The sequence below is a fragment of the Nyctereutes procyonoides genome, unplaced genomic scaffold (genome assembly GCF_905146905.1).
Source record: "Nyctereutes procyonoides isolate TBG_1078 unplaced genomic scaffold, NYPRO_anot_genome, whole genome shotgun sequence".
Taxonomy (NCBI): Eukaryota; Metazoa; Chordata; class Mammalia; order Carnivora; family Canidae; genus Nyctereutes; species Nyctereutes procyonoides.
In genome coordinates this window covers 9489705-9508926 of record NW_026575040.1, presented here as the reverse complement: position 1 = coordinate 9508926, position 19222 = coordinate 9489705, and the positions used below count along the sequence as shown (strand labels likewise).

The window sequence follows — 19222 nt, the reverse complement described above, 5'->3', positions numbered from 1 at the left end:
GGCGGCAGGATGCATGCGTGTGCAAGCCCCTGCCTCAGTGTTTTTGTTGGTTTGACTGATAACAATTTCTGAAGCCCCAGAGGGAGGGGCAGAGGAGTTGGCGCAGCAGAGAAAAAGCATCCACCAGTACGCCCGGCTTCCCTGCCCCACAAGATGAGTCCACCCCAGGGGACGCAGCCAAGAGGCCCCTGCTAGCCTCGGGAGCCCTCCGAGGCTGGCTCCATCGCCCAGCGGATGCTCTCAGGGTCTTGATGATGCAGAAGACATCTGAAATGCTCACAAGGCCAGGAGCAGTCGGCCCCACGTGGGCAGCAGTCCCAGGGGGCTCTGCTGAGCCCCTCCAGAGCTAGGAGACAGAAGGTGGAAGGAGAAGAAGAATCTTCTGGCCTGGAGGCCAGGCCTGACTCCCTGCCAAGGTCAGTGCCACTTCAGGGGCTCTGCGTTCCTTGGGGGGGGCGGGCTGAGGCTGGCTGGCCGCGGGGTAGCGCCAGGACAGAGGCACCCCAGGGAGACTGGCGGCTCTGGGTCTCCCTGGCACGGCTCTAGTCCCCACGTGCCCGGAGACGCAGGCGGTTGCTCCTGACTCGGTGGCCTTGGGGACCCGCCCGGCCGGAACCTGCCATTCCCCGGTCAGTGCCGCCTCCCCGACTTGGCAGGGCCGCCTGCTGGAGCTGGAGCGGCCCTCGGTATTTCCAGCTTGGCCCCCTGCCCGTCTCTCTGGGGCCTTGCAGTCTGTCCCTCGCGGGCCAGGACCAACACGCCCTCGCAGCTTGACGGCTTCCCAGCCTCCCCCGGGGCCTCTTCCTGCCACCCCGCACTTCTGGGCCTATCTGCGGGCCCCTCACCTTGCCTGCTCCCCAGGAAACGGTATTCATTGAAAATGCAGCCGCTTCCCGGGGAGAGAGCAGGGGAGCCTGGCTGATGTGTCAGCCACCAAGGAGGCCAGGACTGGCCTTGGTTCATCTACTGCAGTGGCCGCCCCAGGGGTTTCTGCATGGGGCGAGGCCCTCCCCTCCCGCGCTCATGTGCAGTTGCCCTGGTTGGCTGGGGCCCTGGGGCGCCAGGGCCCAACGCCCTAGGAAACATTGCTTCTTTAAGCTGGGTGCGGAGATAACTAGGTGGCAGGGTGGTGTGCTGGAGCTGAGGGCTCCACTCCACGCCTTCCTGGGCAGCCGCTGAGGGACCCTGGGGTGCTGGGGGTCCAGCCTTCCAAGTAGCTTCCTCTCCCAGATACATGGAGAGGGAATAGTGGCAACTTGGGGACTCCTCACCGATGCAGGCAGATTGGATTGTGGGGGGGGGGGGGGTGATTGCAAAGGCTGCTCTCTAAGAAACCAAGTTTTGTGATTTTCAAATACCACAGACTGTGATGCTAACCGGATAATGTTTCCCGTTGGAGGTCATTTAGAGATGTGCTTGAGTGAACAGATAAGAGCGATTTGTAATCGGTATGCCAGTTGTTTATACAGCCCTCGTAGGATAAACAGTTCTCCCGAACCTTATTTATATTTTGCATTTGTTTATCAAAACTTTTTTTTTTTTTTAACTTCAACCCAGCTGCTTTCGGAACTATTACAAACTCTGGATTTAGGAGTCCTAATTAATAGTACTTTATTGTATGTGCACAATCATTTATCTTGGCAGCATGCGTGCTTTATCCAAGAGCCTCAGCGCTGAGGGTAAGGGAAGCAAAAAGTGTTCCTTCCTCCTCAGAGTGTCAACGTTATGTGAAGACTCCAGGGACAGATCGTCTGTCTTTATCAGATCAAAAACAGTGTGCCAGTGAAGGAAGAAGAAAAGGAGGAAGATGACCAAGGGATACTTGTTGGTGAGGTTGGCATATTGTGGGGGTGTGTATGGGGCCAGTAGAGGAAGGAGAAAAGGAGGAAGATGACCTAGGGATACTTGATGGCACTTTCCAGCAACAACAGCTGTTCATCCTTTTTTTTAATGATCTGATGTGTTTCCTCTACCATTTTGGTCCTTCACTGGTCTTCATGGCTCACTGTCGACATTCAGCCCTCCAGCCAGCACTGGCATCAGCCTGGTAGCACTACTTCTCATTAGGAATTAAAGGTCCTCCTTGGTCCAAGGGTGTGGCACTGGTCGTAGAAGACCCGTGCTCTGATTTCACACCTGGATCTCACTGTCATGGGGGTGGGGCCCAACTTCACACCAAGGATGGTCATCTTGTTCTGCTGATGCCCAGATTTCTTGGGGCATTGCCATGCAAAAGCCTCCCAAAGACTTGACCCAGATGAAGAGAGGCCCATACTTCCATCTTCTTCCACACCGTGTCAGCAGGTGCCTGAATGACTTTAACAAACCTGAGCTCAACTGTAGCGTCTCCTGCCTTCTGTCACCCAGCTGCCTGCTCTTCTCCTTCCTCCAGTGAGGACAGAGCGAGGGAGCAGGTGCAATTAGAGGCAGCACCTTTGCAGCCTCTCATGGCCTCTCAGCTTCAAGTCTTGGGGTCTCCTTTTCTGGTTAGTGAGAATTCTCAGGGGTGGGTTCACCAGTTACCTTCTTCCTGCACGTGCGCACACGTGCACACACACACAGCAACCTTGCATGTTGGGGGAACATCTCCCCATTGTGCAGATAGGAAACCGAGGCATGTCAGGGTGTTATGGTGATGGTGGCACCCAGCTTGGGGTGGAGCTGGAAAAGAAGGAGACTTCTGGGCATTTGGGGATTGCGCTGTTATTTTAACTGGTTTTAAGCGTCCTTTCTTGCAGCGATGGCCACAAGACAGGGCTGGGATGTTGTGCGAGGCTTGATGCGACTAAGGGCCTGGCCTGGGAGCTCCAACTGACTGAGGAGGAAGTGGTTAGGTGGCCAGGAATGCAACCTGCGCCTCCCAGATTAATTAATAATTGAGAGCTGGCCCCCAGCCAGGCGGAGCTGTGAGAGATACAGTGAACAAAGAGTGGTTAACTACAGTGGGGGAAGGAAAAGTTTGACTTTGCCTGTGGCTAAAAGGGAAATTCACAATGGCCGTGATTTATGGGCTGAATTACTTGGGATCCTCCTTAGTGGGCCCAACTTGGGCATGTGCTCCAGGAATGCAGACGCTGGCGGCCTGCAGGGCCATTCGTGCCCACTGGAAGGGAGGAGGAAAGGGTGGGGGGTAGTGTGGCCGGCGCCAGCCTCGGCGGAGGAGGCGCGAGGCACACCCGTGGGAGACGGCAGGGAGAAGGACTGCACCGGCCGCCTGGCGGGGCTCGGTCTGGGCTAGTTGAGTGCCCACCGGGACATGCTCTTTGAGGAGGAACAGAAGGAATGGTGGGTGTGGAGTCTGGCTGTCCTGGGTTCCAATCCACACTAACTGGCCGTGTCACCTCCCTGAGCCTCCGTTTGCTCCTCGGGGAGATTATACCTGGGATTGTCATCAGGGTTAAATGAGGTTGCAGCACGTAGACAGTAGCTGCTCCCTAGCAGCTGGATTCCCATAGCATGACTCGAGATGAGGCGTCAGTGACAACCCAGCAAGGGCAGAGGGTACCTGCGGCAACCGAAAGGGTCATTACTTAGCAAATCCCTGTTAGGGTTCGCTGGGCCCATGCGTGCCAGGCATGTGCTGCTAGTTAGGGTAGACAAGATTATTCAGCCTCCTTCCCCAAGACTCCCTTCGTGCCTGCCTGTGATTCAGGAAAGACACTCGTCTCTCTCACTAGCACTCAGGTCTCCTCAGCTGCAAACAGCCCTCCAACAGGGGGAGGTAGTGCTAGAAGGCACTTGGGCATTGCCATCAGTTGGGTTCAGCCCAGATGTCTTCTGGGCTTCTTGTCTTTTCTGGAAGAAATCAAGGATTAAGAAGTGGATCGTGGCAAATAAGCCATATGCCCCGCTTAGCTGAAAAGTTAGCCACTTGGGAGACCAGAGAGAAGCACATCGCTCTCGTATCATTGATGCGTTGACCTGATTCCTATAGTGTGAGCCCATGTGTATTCAGACACAGGTTGAAGAATTACTTTGAGAAATAGAAGCTGTTACCGAGGGGATGGCTCACCTTCCCAGGGTGCCTGGCGGGAGGCAGTGACAGTAGAAGGAGCGCCTCCAGCCTCAGAAGACATGGACAAGCCCTGATCCCGCTTCCTGGTTAACCCTGGGCAGTGGGGCAGTCAGCCCACCCCTCTGAGCTTTAGATTCCATAACATAAAGTGGGGTCACTTATGAATGGGCTTGGAGAATTGGAAAACCCTCCATAGTTAAAAAAAAAAAATAGCATCCCACTGATTGGGGGATACAGCCACTTTCTTGGCCTGGGTTGTAGGGGCTGCAGGAACCAAGCTTGGCCTCCTGCTATTGTGGAAACGAGTGTCGGACTTGGGTTGAAACGTGGGGCCAGGTCTGTGGGACCGTGTCCACGTGCTAGCCTGACGGGATGGACAGACAGACTGGCTCCCTCCCTCCCCTGCACCTCCAGCCCCAGATCAAACAAGCCAGCTCTTTATAGGCAGCTTGGAGCTTGGGCAGGGACGCACCGGGCAGCTTCAGCTGCTTCAAGCCGCACAGTAGCACAGCCACAAACCAGAGACCTGGTCGCAAGGTGAGCTTCTGCCAAGCCCGTGGGTCATTTTGTAACATTTTTGCAGGGAACATTTAAATCTCATGTTACTGCATTCTTCACGGCAACTATTAGTATTTAATTGTGGCTTAATGATCTCTCTAGTCAATATTAGTTTTTTGCTTATTACAAAGCCCTCCTGTTTGTTCTAGAAATATACAAGAATGATCCAGGCAACCCTCATTTTAAGAGAACCCAGCGGGCAGGACTCTGTATTCACCCAAGAGGTGTGGTTTATGTACTTTTATGTCACAAAAGGATATTTTAAAGAAAAGGATTTAATGCGAGGATTATTTTTGAATTGAATGCCCCTGCCTCTGGTACTTTAATTTGGGGGTGCTTATCCTAACCTGCTGCTTTAGTGTAAATCAAGGCAGGTGTGTTTGAAGTGCAGAGGTCACATGACACTGTCGTTGGTAAATAACAACAGGCCAGTATTAGGTGAGGCTTATTTTTGAGAGCTATGCAAATAAGGAGACAAGCCTCCCACCCTGTTCTTTGGCTCTTCCATTCAGAGCCATGCCCTCTGTTCCCTTCACCCTCATACACTTAGCAAGCCAGAGAAGTTAAGTCCACCCCCATTGCCAGACAGATGACTGTAGGCTGTAGGTGTTTTGGGGGAGGGGGAGCCCTGAAACCAGACTTGCACAGAGCGAGCTCATCGGGGATTCCATCAACCAGGCTGCTTCATGAGGATCATGAAGCAAATAGGAAGGATGCCTCTCCCTGCCTGCCTCCGTGTCCTGCCTCTGAACATCAGGGTTGCCCCCTTTCAACCTTTTTTCAAACCCAGGGGAGACCCATAGATTTCCCAGCCACCCTCCCAGCTCTTGGATGTAAAAATCCACCCGGTACCCCATCATTGAGAGCACTCTGTCAGGCTCATGGTGTCAGGCCCAGGGGGAGAGAGGCAGAGCCGAGGGCAGCCTAATCCCAGGCCAGCCTGCACGTGGACAAATGGGGTGGAGACGCATGCCCTCCTGATGACAGCATCAAATAGGACGTGGTCACACCCAGGGACTTGAGGAAGGCTTTTCAAAGGAGATGACATAGGGGTCTTGATGTTTGAGCAGGAGTCTGACAAATGTTGGGGAGGAGGGGAGGAAACTGTTGTTAGGACCTTCATTGACTCGCTTTGAGTGAGGTACTCTGCAAGAGGAAGCCAGTACTCAGCAGAGCCACCTTCCTGGCATGCAGCATGTGCCCCACTCGGGACCTGCACTCAGAAGGGGCCTCTGCTCAGTTTAATGCACTACCTTCACTGCTGAAATTCTGAATAATTTTTTTAAGGAGGCTCCACGCTGGGGGTTGAACTCCCATCCCTGAGATCAAGACTTGAGGTGAGATCAAGAGGCAGACACTCAACCGACTGAGCTACTCAGGTGCCCCTTGAATAATTTTTGTACAAGGAGCCCTGCATTTTTATTTTTGTATTGAGCCCAAGAATTTTGTAGCTGGTCCTGGCACTCAGAGATGTAGGCACCTGCCCACAGTAACAGAGCTGTTTGGATTTGCACCAGTTCACCTCTCCACCGCCCGTGGTCTCGGGAGCCTGCCAGATTGAGCGAGAATAGGATGGACAGAGTAGTCCCAGAGTAGGGAGTTAAGGCACAGGGAGCTGAGGAACCCCAAAGGCGGGAGATGGCGGGGCCAGGGATTTGAGGGGTCCAAGCTGTGGGGACCTTACCTAGTTATGGGCTGTGTCTGTACCAGCATTGGGTTCCTGCACCTGCGAGCTGAGATGGGCTGATTGAGGGCGATTTTGAGGTATTTTGTTTTTCTGGCTTTACATTGAGTCCGAGTAGAAGTGTGGGGCAGGAGGTTTGCCAGCAAAAACGCCAATTGTATTTGGGAAATAAAAGTAGAGGTGCCCCAAATTCTCCCAGTTCTGGGAGCCTGCAGGACAGGAATGTGCCCCGAGAGGGGCTTCCCTAAAGCACCTACCCTCTGCCGCATACCGCACCCCTGCCCCTCTGCCGCATGCCCAGGCTGTCCACTGCACGCGCGCGCGCACACACACACACACACACACACACACACACACCGTCTGAACCCCCACAGGGCCGATTTTGTGCTCTGTGGTCTCGGATTCAACCGGGGAGTCAAGGTTGAGTTGAATCAGTGAATGTTGGCACCTAAGGCCTGAAGATGAAAAAACCCAGAACCCTGAAGGGCAGGGAGGGCCTTGGTTTGCATGTGAATTTGGGAATTCAGGCCATCAAGCCTGCCCACCTGCAGGCAGGGAGGATTTGGGGGCCCCTTCTCATAACCACCACCTCTTTGCTGGGGACCGAGGTGCCCAGCTTTATTATCTTGCCCCAATAGTGTTATTTTAGAATCTTTCCAGGGGCAATATGAAAAGCAAGGCTTTCCCACCCCAGTAGGTCTCTGGCTAAGAAAACAAACAAACAGATTCAGAGTCTGACTTTGTGATAAGACAAAAGAGGACTTGGAATGGGAGCAAAGTTCAGCAGCTTTTGTTGCAGAAACTGGTTCCTTCTCTAAAAGTGTGGGCTGATTTTATAAGCTGCTTATCGCTGTCTCTCCCTTCCAGACACTTCTCCGACCTTCCCTCGCAGGGCACAGGGAGCCTGGATTCACCCACCTGGACTCTGTCCCAGGCCCTGCTTCCTCGGGGTCTTCTGTCTCGGCTCAGCTGGCTGGGTTTTCTTGAGGAGGGCCGGGCTGGACCAGGCAGGTACACCGGTGTCCTCTGGTCCCCGGGGCTGATGGCAGCCTCAGGGTGGCCGTCTGAGGCTGCAGCTGCCTGCAGGGTGTTGTCTGAAGGGAGCTTGGACCACAGAGCACTGAGAGCCAGGGAGAAAAGCCGTGGCTCCCTTAGAGCAGGGAGACTGGAACAATCTCTGGGCGGGTGGGAGAAAGAGATGGATGCTGATGGTAGCAGGCCCGGCGTGGCTCCTCTGCTGGGTCTCCCTGCCTCCCGTGGAGCAGCAGGTCCCAGGAAAGTGGGGGCGGGGATGCTGAGTAGGCCTGTGTGTTAGGGCGCCGGGTGGGAACTTGTTTTCCATCAGGAGTGCACGAGGAGTTCACTTTTCAGGACTTGTTTGAATACTGCCCGAGATAAAGGAATGGAAACCTTACCCACCTCAGCCCGGGCTGCCACTTTGTTCCGCCAGAGACATGGGGCCGGGCAGGCCAGGGTCAGGGCGCCAAGGCTGGAAGAAAGGCCTTTCCCTAGAGAAGGCCGGTTATGGCCTGTGGCCACCAACTATCCTTGCACCCCTCGTCCCATGCCCATCCAGGGCAAAGGCTCTGGGGAGCACCCCGGAGAGCAGAGGGAGCAGATGAGGCAACAGAGAGGGCCTAGCAGAGAGTGTCAGGCTGGCCAGCCAGGATCCCCACACTGCATTGCCGTGTGGCCCCTCCATCCCGGGCTCTGTCCTCTGAGAAGGGGGAGTGATTCCACCTCTTGGACTTGGGAGTTTCCAAGGAGAGAATGGATGAAGTGCCCGGAGTGCCCAGCCCCTGCCCGCACCCCCAGGGGCTCAGCCTGGGTTAGCACCCCTTTCCCAAGGCCACCATTCTGCACTGTAGCCTCGAGAAGATGCTCACTGGGTTGTGGAGTGGTGGGAGTGTGTGGGAGAAACTATACTTAAAAACTAAGAAGGTATATGTGTTTGCAGGACTACGCGGGGGGCCACTGGTAACTGTTACAAGGCATGCCCTATGAGAACCCACTGCCCTCCTGGTTATGGTAAGGTGGGCAGCACAGATGGGGTGGTGGCCCCCTGCACTGCTGCATCTAAAGACTGTCTTTTTTTAAGATTTTATGTATTTATTTGAGGCGGGGGGTGGGGGGGAGGCATGAGTATGGGGGAGAGGGAGGAGCAGGGAGCCTGATGGGGGGCTCGATCCCAGGGACCCAAGATCTTGACTTGAGTCAAAGTCAGATGCTGAACCAACTGAGCCACGCAGGCACCCCCAGGGACCCCTTTTAATATCCAGTCTTTATAGAGCACCCCCGCCAGCTCCTAGCGGCCCTGGCTGGGTCGTTCCCGTGCAATCCCTGTCACATTACCCTGCTGTCCTAGAGCTCAGATCCCAGCTTTGCAACTTCCTAGCTGAGGGCTGAAGTTCGGGCCTGGCTTCCTTCATCTTGAGATGGGAATGAATGACTGGGAGGAGTGGTGGGAGTGGAAAGTGACTTGCCAGGATGTGGAAATAGTGCGTTTAAAGTGCTTCATATTCCGCGGCCACTAGGTAGAGGTTCATTAAGTGATGACTGGTATATATTAGGATTATTAGTATTACTGGCTGGTGTCTTTTATTATTATTATCCCTACTACTGCTATTCCCCCTTGATTCTCAACTCCATTGGCAAGTCTTATCTTTGTAGATATTATTACCTAATGTGAATACCTTTAAGAACTACGGAGCTGACTCAGTCAGTTAAATAATATATACAAATAACACACAATAGAGATAAGATTGTACGGTGGTTAACAATATTGGTAAGAGTAAGGACAGCTGTTGTTTACGGAGGGCTCATGTTGAACCAGGCATTATTGGATGCCCTTTACATGAATCCCGACAGCCCCACGAAGTGAGCAATGATTGCATCCCCATTTTTCAGATTAGGAAACTGAGGATCAGGGTGGTAAAGTCGCGTGCCCAACATTTCCCAGCGGGTGAGTGACAGAGCTGAGATTCACAGGCAGGAAGCCTGTGCTCTTAAATCCAGCCCTGTGCCGGAGACCTGAGGGGTCCCAGCCGGAAGGCGTATTTCCACTGTGCCTTGGCGCGTCACTTTACCTCTCCTGGCCTCCGTTTTTGCATCTGCAAAATCGTCACTTTTGGCCACCCCAGCTGTGTGTTTCCTGGCTTCCCTCCTCCCCTGCTGTCATCCTCCCTTGGCACTCCCATCGCGTCCCTGTCTTGGGGGTAAAAACCCCGGAGCAGAGCAGCTGGCCGGCCTACTGTCAGCAGGGTGGTGGCAAGCACAGTCCCCGGCCCCAGGGACCAGCAGCTGAAAGAGCCCCTGAGGTGGACTCCGTGCAGGCGGCAGCGGTGGCCAGACCGCCCGTGATGTAATGACCGATTAGGAACTTCCTCTTGGAAGCCTGGCTTCCTCTAGGAGCCAAAGGTGCTGGAGCTGAGGTGGAGGGTGGGGAGGGGCGAGTGGGAGCGAATAAGAGGAAACTCCTGTCAGCTGAGCCCTGCTTTTGGAAAGAGTTCAGCAGAGAGGCTCGTTCTAAGCTGTTGACCATTAACATGGCCCCGTGCACATTCCTTCTCCGCTTCTACTGCCAGAGCCCAGTGGATAAAGGACCAGTCTCCCCCTCCCTTAACAAAGGAAAAAAAAAAAAGAGCCTCTAATTAATGCTGCATCTCTGGACTTGCTGCAAAACCCAAAGCCATTTCTGCAGCTTAAAATGACAAAGGAAGGTTAAGTGGAAACTCCTTTTCCCCCCTTAAGTTTGATTACAAAAACTACTTATCTAATGGGCAAACAGGGCTTTTAAAGGGGTGTTAGGTTAACCAGATGCAGGGCCACATAATTACTCCCAGGCCTGGGAGCCGCAGATGAAAAAGCTGCCGGTTGGACGGGAACTTGAAGCCACAGGCATGACATGGGACAGAAGAAAGGAGCTTTCCAGGAGGGCAGGAGGCCCCGGTGTGGCCCAGGAAAAGGGGGTTGGAAGAGCCAGCCCCTGGGCTCCTCTCCGGCTTCCGCCACCAACTTATTGGGTGACCCTGGGCAAGTCACTTCACCTCTCTGGGCCTCTGAGTCTCCCTTCCTGGCCCTCAGTGGGGTCTGGGTCTGTCCAGCGTTGCTCTGTGTTTATTTGAGTTCGGCCTTTTCCATCCAGCCTCTGGAGAGGCAGGGAGGCTGCTGTGGCCCTGAGCGTGTGAAGCAGCGACAAAGTTTAAATACAGAGGAGTATGGGCGGCCCGGCCAGGCCCCTGGGGACCAGGAGGACTCGGGGCCCAGCCTGCAAACGCTCCGAGCCCCCATGTCCACCTCTCTTAGAGCCAGAGACTTGAATCTGGGCACATCTCTGGTTCCCTTCACAGGATGGCCAGGTCCGAGGCCCTTTGGCCAAATGGAAAGGGGGGGATCACGAGGCAGACAAACTGCACTGCGTGTGCTCAGGCTTTTGGAGCGTGCAGCCCATGGGGGAGCACACAGGAACGTTCCTGCCCTTTGTTTTGATAGAAAACTGCTGATTCGAAGAAGATAAAGGCTCTTCTTGGGATTTCAGCTCTCCCTGCCTCCCCCAGGCTGCAGTGGGCCCCTTGTTGCCCTAGCACCCCCCGCCCCCAATTACACGTTGGGCTCACAGCACACTCACTGGGCAGAGAGGCCAAGAGGAAGGCATGCCAACCACCCGACGGGCTGGCTCCCGCATAGGGGAGAGGGCCTGTTGTCCTCTTGCCCACCGCAGGCGTCCACCACCCTCTGGTGGCAGGAATGTGGGTACCACCGGGAGGCCGGGCCACCCCTGCCTGGTCTGGAAACACAGGGGCTGTCCCCTGGGCCACCACAGAGCCCCGCTGAGGCCACTCCAGGACAGCCACGGGGAGCTGGCCTGGCAGCACATTCCCACTCTCTGCCTTTTGAGTCCTTCAAGGCATCATACCTACAGCGAAATGCCCAGCTCCTCGGAGTACAGGTGGTGAGTTTTGGCGCATATACCCCCGAGTTCCCATTGTACCAATCCAGGTACATCATCCCAGGACGTTCCCACACGTCCCTCCCCAGTCACCTCTGCTCCCTGGAGGTAATTCCTGGTCTGATTTCTATCCCTGTAGGTTAGTTTTGTCTACTCAAAAAATGTTACATAAATAGAAACAAACAGCCTATCTTCTGTGTCTGGCTTCTTTCACTTGGCGCAATACCTTTGAGATCCATCCGCAGTGCTGCGTGTTTCACTAATTCTCTTGTTTTTCACTAATTCTCTCATCTTTATGGGTGAGTGGTGTTCCGTCGTATGGATGTACCTTATTTTTGCGTTTTCATTCTCTTTCGTGTGCCTGGACTGCTAGAACAAAAGTGTCATAGCTTACACAACACGTATTTCTTTCTTATGGTTCCTGGGGCTGGGCGGGGGTGGGGGGGGTCCCGAGATCAAAGTGCTGGCAGTTTGGGAGTCTAGTGAGGGCCCTGCCCCCAGTTCCTAGACAGCTGTATTCTCTGTGTCCTTGGATGAAGGTGCTGATCCCATTAGTGAGAGTTCTACCCCCCTGTGACCTAAGCACCCCCGCAAAGGCCCTGCCTTCAAAGGCCCTCACACTGGGGGGTTATGATTTCAGTATCTGAATTTCAGGGGTTCACTAATATTCTGTCCATAATATCCATCCTCCCGTTGATGGACATCTGAGAGCTCTCTGCCGAGTTTGAGTGACTGCCGGAGAGCTGCTGTGAACATTTCCCGGAATCACAGCAATCTCGAGCTCGTTGTTCAGATGGGAAGCCTGAGGCCGGGCACGAAGGAAGATGAACTGGCACCAGGCCCCGGAGGCGGACCCCTGACCGCAGGACTCCTGACCCCCGGCCTGGGGCCACTCTGCTAGGTCTGCCCCAGACACAGCACCAGACCGAGCCTCCCCCCACCCCCCACCCCCCAGAGCCCTCCCAGCCGGGACCCAGAGCCTGGCTGGGAACTAGGCCAGGCCCTGAGCAGGGGGTAGTGAGCAGGAGTTTCGGTCAGAGCGCGGTCATCTTTGATGTTGTTCACTCGGGTCTGACTCCCTGGTATTTATTTGCAATTAAGGAGCTGGTGCCTAATTAGGTTGATGGCGGGACCACAGCCTTGGAGCCACGAGGAGAAAAAGATCTGCAAAAGACTGTCCCCTTGCACCCTGAGTGGCAGCCTGGCGGAGGAGTGGGGCTTTGCCACCGCGGGGAGGGCAAAGGTTTGGGGGCCCTGCTTTCTCACTCGCAGAGAGCATGTCGGATTGCGGCAGCCACACTGCATGAGACCCGAATCCACACGTGTGTGTATGTGTGCGTGTGTGTGTGTGTGAAAGTGTGTAAACAGAGCCACAGCGGCACTTGACTTAGTTCTAGACAGTACCAGTACCGTGGGTTACAGTTCGTGAAGGTGGGGGGGTCGGGGGGGTGGGGAACTGCCATCTGCTATCCTGTTGTAACCTCCCCTGGTGGTGACCCTGGGTTGTGACTCCCGACACCCCTCAGGAGCCCTGGCCTTTGAAGGGTTAGGGCCAGCACTGGGGCCAGTAAATGGACAGCTACGTCTTTTTGCGCCCCATTGATCTCCTGCTGGAGTTTCCCGAAAATCCAAAGATGATCTGTATAAATGAGGCGCTGGATTATGAATAAATCCATCTTACCTGTGGGAGACTGAGGCTTAGGGACACTCAATGGCTCGTCCATGGCCACACATCCGACCAGTGGTGAGAGCCTGAGGTCCATCTCACTCTGAAACCCTTCGGCTCATGTGATGAGCATTAGATTAGAATTCTAGGTTCTCAAGTTCTGGCCCCAGTTCTGCCCTCTGCTGCTGTGTGTGCTCAGGTGAGTCGCCCTGTACCCCTGGGGTGCCATCTGTGTGGCGTGAGGACATTGGATTCAATTAGTGTTTCCCACAGGCCAGTCTCAGGAGTACGTTTTCCCTGATTCACAAGGAAAGAAGAAAATTTCTTGTAATCCACTTGGTTAACTTTGACATTTCTGATATAGGCCTTATCTGTTTTATTAGTATCAAATTACACTTTCTTTTGTGCTAGTGGTAGTGGATGGTTTTGGGATTTGTAATAAGTCTACACATGACAAAATAAAACAGTAGTAACCCTGTACATTCACAATCCCTCCGTTAAACAATGTATTGGTTTGAGAAAGGCCAGAGTGTTGGGGTTCCCTGGATAAGATGATGTCACTGGGTCCCCCAAGCTCTGGAGCCCCAAGACCCCAAAAGCTGGATGGGGACCGGGAGGTCCTGACCATGGTGATGTGCTTATTTGCTGGCTTGCTCTCGGGAGACCTCAGACCTTGTCCACCATCCCTTGGGGCCTGCGACCACTGGCCCCAATCCAATGGGAGCTGGAGGTGAGGGCAGTGGGCTGACTCTTGGGATGAATTTTTATTTCCTCCCTCCTTCCTTTTTAGCATGTTCTGAGAGCACCCTAGGGATACATGCAGTCTTGGGACAGAGGTAGAGAGGACTGAGGCCCACCCTTTCCTACTGGAAAGTCTAGACCAGCCAAGGGCACTGACCGGCAGCATAGACACCTGCCCAGGCCTCGGAAGTGACCATACTGAAGGCCATTGGTGCATGGGAGGGAGGGATCAGGGAGGGCTTCTCAGAGGCAGCAGTCCATGTCCTGGAATTTGCAAGCCTTGGCCAGGAGCCCAGGCATGATGAAGTGTTACCCAGTCTGCTTAACCAGAGAGGCTGCAGGAGGTAAGGCCTGGCCCAGCCAGTGTCCCTGAGCCAGACACTTGGGGCAGGCTGTGTCCTTGGGTAGCTCTGTGGGGTTCATCTCCTAAGCACAGGATCCGGTCCTGTGAGGAGTAATGGGGCAGGGCTGGGATGGGGGTAGATAATGAGGGGCATTTGGCCTGGCTGGGGTGGGAGGAGCTAAGGGGAGGGGGACAGGGCCCCCCAGCACCGGCCCTGAGTTCCATTACTCTCAACCTCCCTCCTTCCCTCCTTCCCCCACCTCCCCCTGCCCCAATTCTGACTGCCAAAGTGCTTCTTTGCCTTTTACTATGGAGGGGCTCCACCCTGGGGCAGAGCTGCCACTTTACGACTGGGTGGCCCTCTGAGCCTTATCTGTAAAGCGGGGAAAGCAGTAAGTCTCACTCAGTGAGGCTGCTGAGCCGTCGGGAGCGAAGGCCTTTCAGTGTGGGGCAGGGGAGTGACTCACCGGCTGTGGGTGGGCACCCCTAGGACTCAGACCGTGAGAGCAGCCTCGTTACACACAGGAAGACTGCGGGGGGCTTCAGGGGGGAGACTGCCTGGAGTGTGGGCAAGAGCCCCGCTCTGGAGTGTGGCCTGGCACCGATGCTGGCTCTGGCGCTCGCTCCTCTGGACCCTTGACCAGCTCACAGCCCCTCCCTGCGCCTCAGTTTCCTCACCTGTAAAATGGGGTGATGATAGAAATGAACCAAGGCTGTTGGGAAGAAGGCGCCTGGCTGATGGAAGGCTTTCGGTGATGCGCGTTGCCTCTCCTATCCCCCAGCATTCTCCAGGCCCAGATGTTTGCCTCCCTACCTCTCCGTGTCTCATGCACTAGAGGAATCGTCACCGCTCCCGAGAAGGCTGGCGCTGAGGTTTCACGGCCAGGCTGGGACAGCACTGCTTTCCTGGCACTTAGAAACTCCCAGACCAGGGATCCCTGGGTGGCTCAGCAGTTTGACGCCTGCCTTCAGCCCAGGTCGTGATCCTGGGGTCCCAGGATCGGTCCCGCATCGGGCTCCCTGCAGGGAGCCTGCTTCTCCCCCTGCCTGTGTCTCGGCCTCTCTGCGTGTGTATCTCATGAATAAATAGATTTAAAAAAAAAGAAAGAAAAGAAAAGAAACTCTCAGACCTGTACCGGATGGATGCCTGGAGAGAGGGGCGGTGGCCTGGAGTGCCCTGGCTGCCCACCTGCTGGGCCTGGCCTAGTGCCTGCAGCTCGGTCACCCCCCACAGGCTAGACCTGTTGCTCTACCTGCTGGCCAAGGGGCAAGGATCAGAGTCTCTTCTCTCCCCACTGGCTAGACCCAGGAGGAGCCTGCAGGAGACTCTGAGGCAAATTAGTACATTCCCAGGGGGTGGCCTAGGGACCTGTGTCTGGGACCTCAGCAACCAGGCAGAGGGTGAGGGGCACGCCCTTTGGTGCTGTGCCCAGTCCAAGGCCTCAGCGGAGTTGGCGGCCTACAGGAGGCCCTTGGGGAAGCCGGTTTCCTGCTAGGTGGCTGGGCGGGCCTCCCAGCGCATAGGAGGATCTGAGGGGCCCTGTCACCCTGCTGCCCTGGGCCTTCTAGGCGGGGCTGGGCGACAGGCAGACGGAGTTGACCTCGCCCAGGCTCCTGAATGAAGTTGTTAGCAGTGTTTTCTACCTCGGGTTTGGTTGGACTTCGGTCCTTTTCTCTTGGGGCAGACATGCCCTCAAGTGCCTCGCTGTGCTCCCATCACATTCTCAGGAGAACTCCCCGTGCGCGTAAGCCCCATGCAGGAGCTGTGTGGGAACGTGCTGCCTCACTCCGAGCAGTCATGGGTGCCCACCTGCCTCTCAGAGCTGTGGGCTCAAAGGAAAGACCAGATGTTCAAAGCCTTCAGAATCTGAGAAGCTGGCCACACATGAGAGCAGCAAGGACGGGGCTCAGGCCCTGGCCTCTATCCGGTCTTAGGTCTGGGGTCGGAAAATTATTCATCCAGACGTGCAGAAATGCCTCCAGCTGGAGGGGAAAGGGATCACAACCATCTAGGCCACCCCTTGGCTGTCCAGAGAGGAGCAGCACACACCTTGGAGAGAACTGGCCATCTCTGGAGCCCCTGCAGGGCAATCTGCTTTAAGGCTTAGAGCCCCTCAGCTTCCATGTCTTGCAGAAGGGGCTGCAGTCTGGGTGAAAATGTGCACTTCATGCCAGGAGAGCCGCCTTGAAGGGTGGGCCGCGGGGGTCACTGAGAAACAAGGCATCACGCTCAGCGCCAAGGCTGGGAACAGTCTGGGCTGGAAGGAGGATTCTGGGGGCCGTCTGCCCCACCCCACTGCGCCTTCCCATGCCCGCGTGCCCTGGGAGTGGTGATTTATGCCCCTTCTAACAGCTCAGCCCCTCTCTGTTCAGGTTGAGGCTCGGCCTGGTGGGCTTCAGATCCTGGCAGTGCCACTCACTAGCTGGGTGGCCTTTGACAGGCTGCTCCCACCTGCCAAGTCCCAGATCCTCCTCTGTAAACTGAGGAGAAGGTGGCTTCCTTGTGGAGTGATTGAACACCCAGTGAGGTCAGGTGTAGAGTCAGAAGTGCAGTGTGCAACACCTGCAACCTTGTGGGTGCGCGGTGTTCAGCCCCTCCTTTGGGTGTGTGGGGCAGAGGGATGACAAGGCAGGGGGGTGTTGTCCTGCCCCTGCTGGCTTGAGCTTGGAAAATTCTCCAGGCAGGAGCCGGGTGTGGTTTGTGTTTGTGTACCCGGGGCAGTGAGCACACAGTGGGTGACTCGCCCTCCCTGTGAGCTCACACACGGCCTTCGGTTCCTCCTTTGCTCACGTGTGGACAGGGCTGTTCTGCACACTCAATGCTGGAAACAGCCCCCCCCACCCCTCATCCTCCCCTTGCAGCCCACCCTGCCACCTCCTGCTCCTCACCTCTCCCCCCGTGCACCTGCACCCCACTGCCCCCCACTAACCCCACCCCGCACCCCGTGCCCTGTGCTTGCCCCACAGACGCCAGCATGTCTCCGGATGCCACCAAGCCGAGCCACTGGTGCAGCGTGGCCTACTGGGAGCACCGGACCCGCGTGGGCCGCCTCTACGCGGTGTACGACCAGGCCGTGAGCATCTTCTACGACCTACCTCAGGGCAGCGGCTTCTGCTTGGGCCAGCTCAACCTGGAGCCGCGCAGCGAGTCGGTGCGCCGCACGCGCAGCAAGATCGGCTTCGGCATCCTGCTCAGCAAGGAGCCCGACGGCGTGTGGGCCTACAACCGGGGCGAGCACCCCATCTTCGTCAACTCCCCGACGCTCGATGCACCCGGTGGCGGCCGCGCCCTCGTGGTGCGCAAGGTGCCCCCCGGCTACTCCATCAAGGTGTTCGACTTCGAGCGCTCGGGGCTGCTGCAGCAGGGGCCTGAGCCCGACGCCGCCGACGGCCCCTACGACCCCAACAGCGTGCGCATCAGCTTCGCCAAGGGCTGGGGGCCCTGCTACTCGCGGCAGTTCATCACCTCCTGCCCCTGCTGGCTCGAGGTCCTCCTCAACAACCACAGATAGTGGCGGCCACCGAGGCAGCGGCCTGCCCCCCCCCCCGCCCAGAGACACAGCCCCCCTTCCCTCCACGGACGAGACCCTCCTCCCCTCCCCTCCCCCAAATATCATCTACCTAGATTTAATATAAAGTTTTATATATTATATGGAAATATATATTATACTTGTAATTATGGAGTCATTTTTACAATGTAATTATTTATGTATGGTGCAATGTGTGTATATGGACAAAAGAAAGACGCACTTTGGCTTATCATTCTTTCAATACAAATATATTTTCTCTCCTCTCCTTCTTCTTCCTCTGCTTTATTATTATTATTATTATTATTATTTGTTGTTGTTGTTGTTTTTGGTCTTGTTTTTGTTTCGTTGTGTGTGTGTGTGTGTGTGTGTGTTTTGGTTTTTGGTTTTTTTTTTTAAAGGAAATGATACAGCAGAGCTAGGTGGAAGAGCCTGGGTTTGGTGTATGGTTTTTGAAATCTCATGCCCAGACAAAAAAACAAACAAAAAACAAAAACTAATACCAGTCACTTGTTGATAATAAAGTATTCGCATTATAGCTTTTTTTTTTTTTTAAATGTCTTCTTTTTTAACAAAGAGGGGGCATGCAGGGCTTCAGTGAGTTTCTGGCCTATGGATCCAGCATCCTGAAACTTGATTTCAGTCTTTTACCAGGTAAAGAGTAGAGGTGATAGATTGAGAAGGAAGGAAGCGCATGTGTTTACTGTCAAGGTCGGAGAAGGTTCTGATGCGCCCTCCTGCCATGGCCCCACTGTGTCCTCAGGATTGGGGCAGGGGGCTGGGGGGTGGGGGGAGCTAACCCATCCTGGGTAGTAAGCTCTGCCAGTTTGATGGAGGAGGCTCAGGTCCATGCCTCCCATCTCTGAACTGTGCACAAGCCAGAGGACATTACCTCTCACCACTCTGGGGAAATGGCCTGAGAAAGAAAGACAGGTCCTTGAGCCCACCTGCCACCTTCAAAAAACCCACCCGAGTCCCAGGGTGAAGCTCCTTTGGGACCTAGACAAACCACTCTCCCACCCCTCACCAAAGAGCTCAGAACTAGGCCATGGGGGTTGTATTTAGGATTCACACAAAGGCAGGTTGTTTCTTTCTACTCTATAAAAGGGAAGAGAGTTGAGATTCTGGAAGAGCAAATGACTAGTTCATAACAGATCAGGGTTAGAAGTCACATTTAATGGTAGGACCAGAGCCATATTAAAGCAGTTTTCTCTCTTGAGAAAACTCAAAAAAAAAAAAAAAAAAAAGGCTGCCTTGGCCAGATAACTAAGGGGAATGTTACATTGTATATCTTCTTTCTTGGAGATTTACATTAGCATATTAAATGCTCTGAGAAGTCGTGTGTATTATCTGTCGCTGCGTAATAAATCCTCCTAAAACGGAGCAGCTTGAAACTGACATTTCTTATCTCGCAGTTTCTGTGTTCAAGAATGCAGGAGGGCTCGCGGGGTGCTGGGGTTCAGGGTCCCGTGGGCTGCAGTCGAGCTGTCGGCCAGGGCTGCAGGCATCTGAGGCTTGTCTGCAGCCCCACGACCCGCTTCCACGCTCCCTCACGGGGCTGTTGGCTGGAGGCTTCAGTCCCTCACCACTCGTGATGTGGCTTCCCCCAGAGCAAAGGGTCCAAAGGAGAGAGACCAAGAGGGCAGCCGCCGTCCTTTATCCCCTTACCTCGAAAGTGACGAAAGTGACGTGCGTCTCCTCGCCAGAGTCTACTGATCCTGAGACCCACTCCTGCTAACG

The 19222-nt window shown here is 55.0% G+C and overlaps 1 protein-coding gene across 1 annotated transcript in view; it reads left to right on the top strand.

Moving 5' to 3' along the window:
* SMAD6 (SMAD family member 6) overlaps positions 1–18880 on the top strand; it is a 75363-nt gene extending 56483 nt beyond the window's left edge. The window contains exon 4 of the mRNA XM_055320226.1: positions 16923–18880. Within this exon, the coding sequence (XP_055176201.1) occupies positions 16923–17467 (545 nt within the window). The 3' untranslated portion in view covers positions 17468–18880. The remainder of the gene's footprint in view (positions 1–16922) is intronic.
* The last annotated feature ends 342 nt before the right edge of the window (positions 18881–19222 follow it).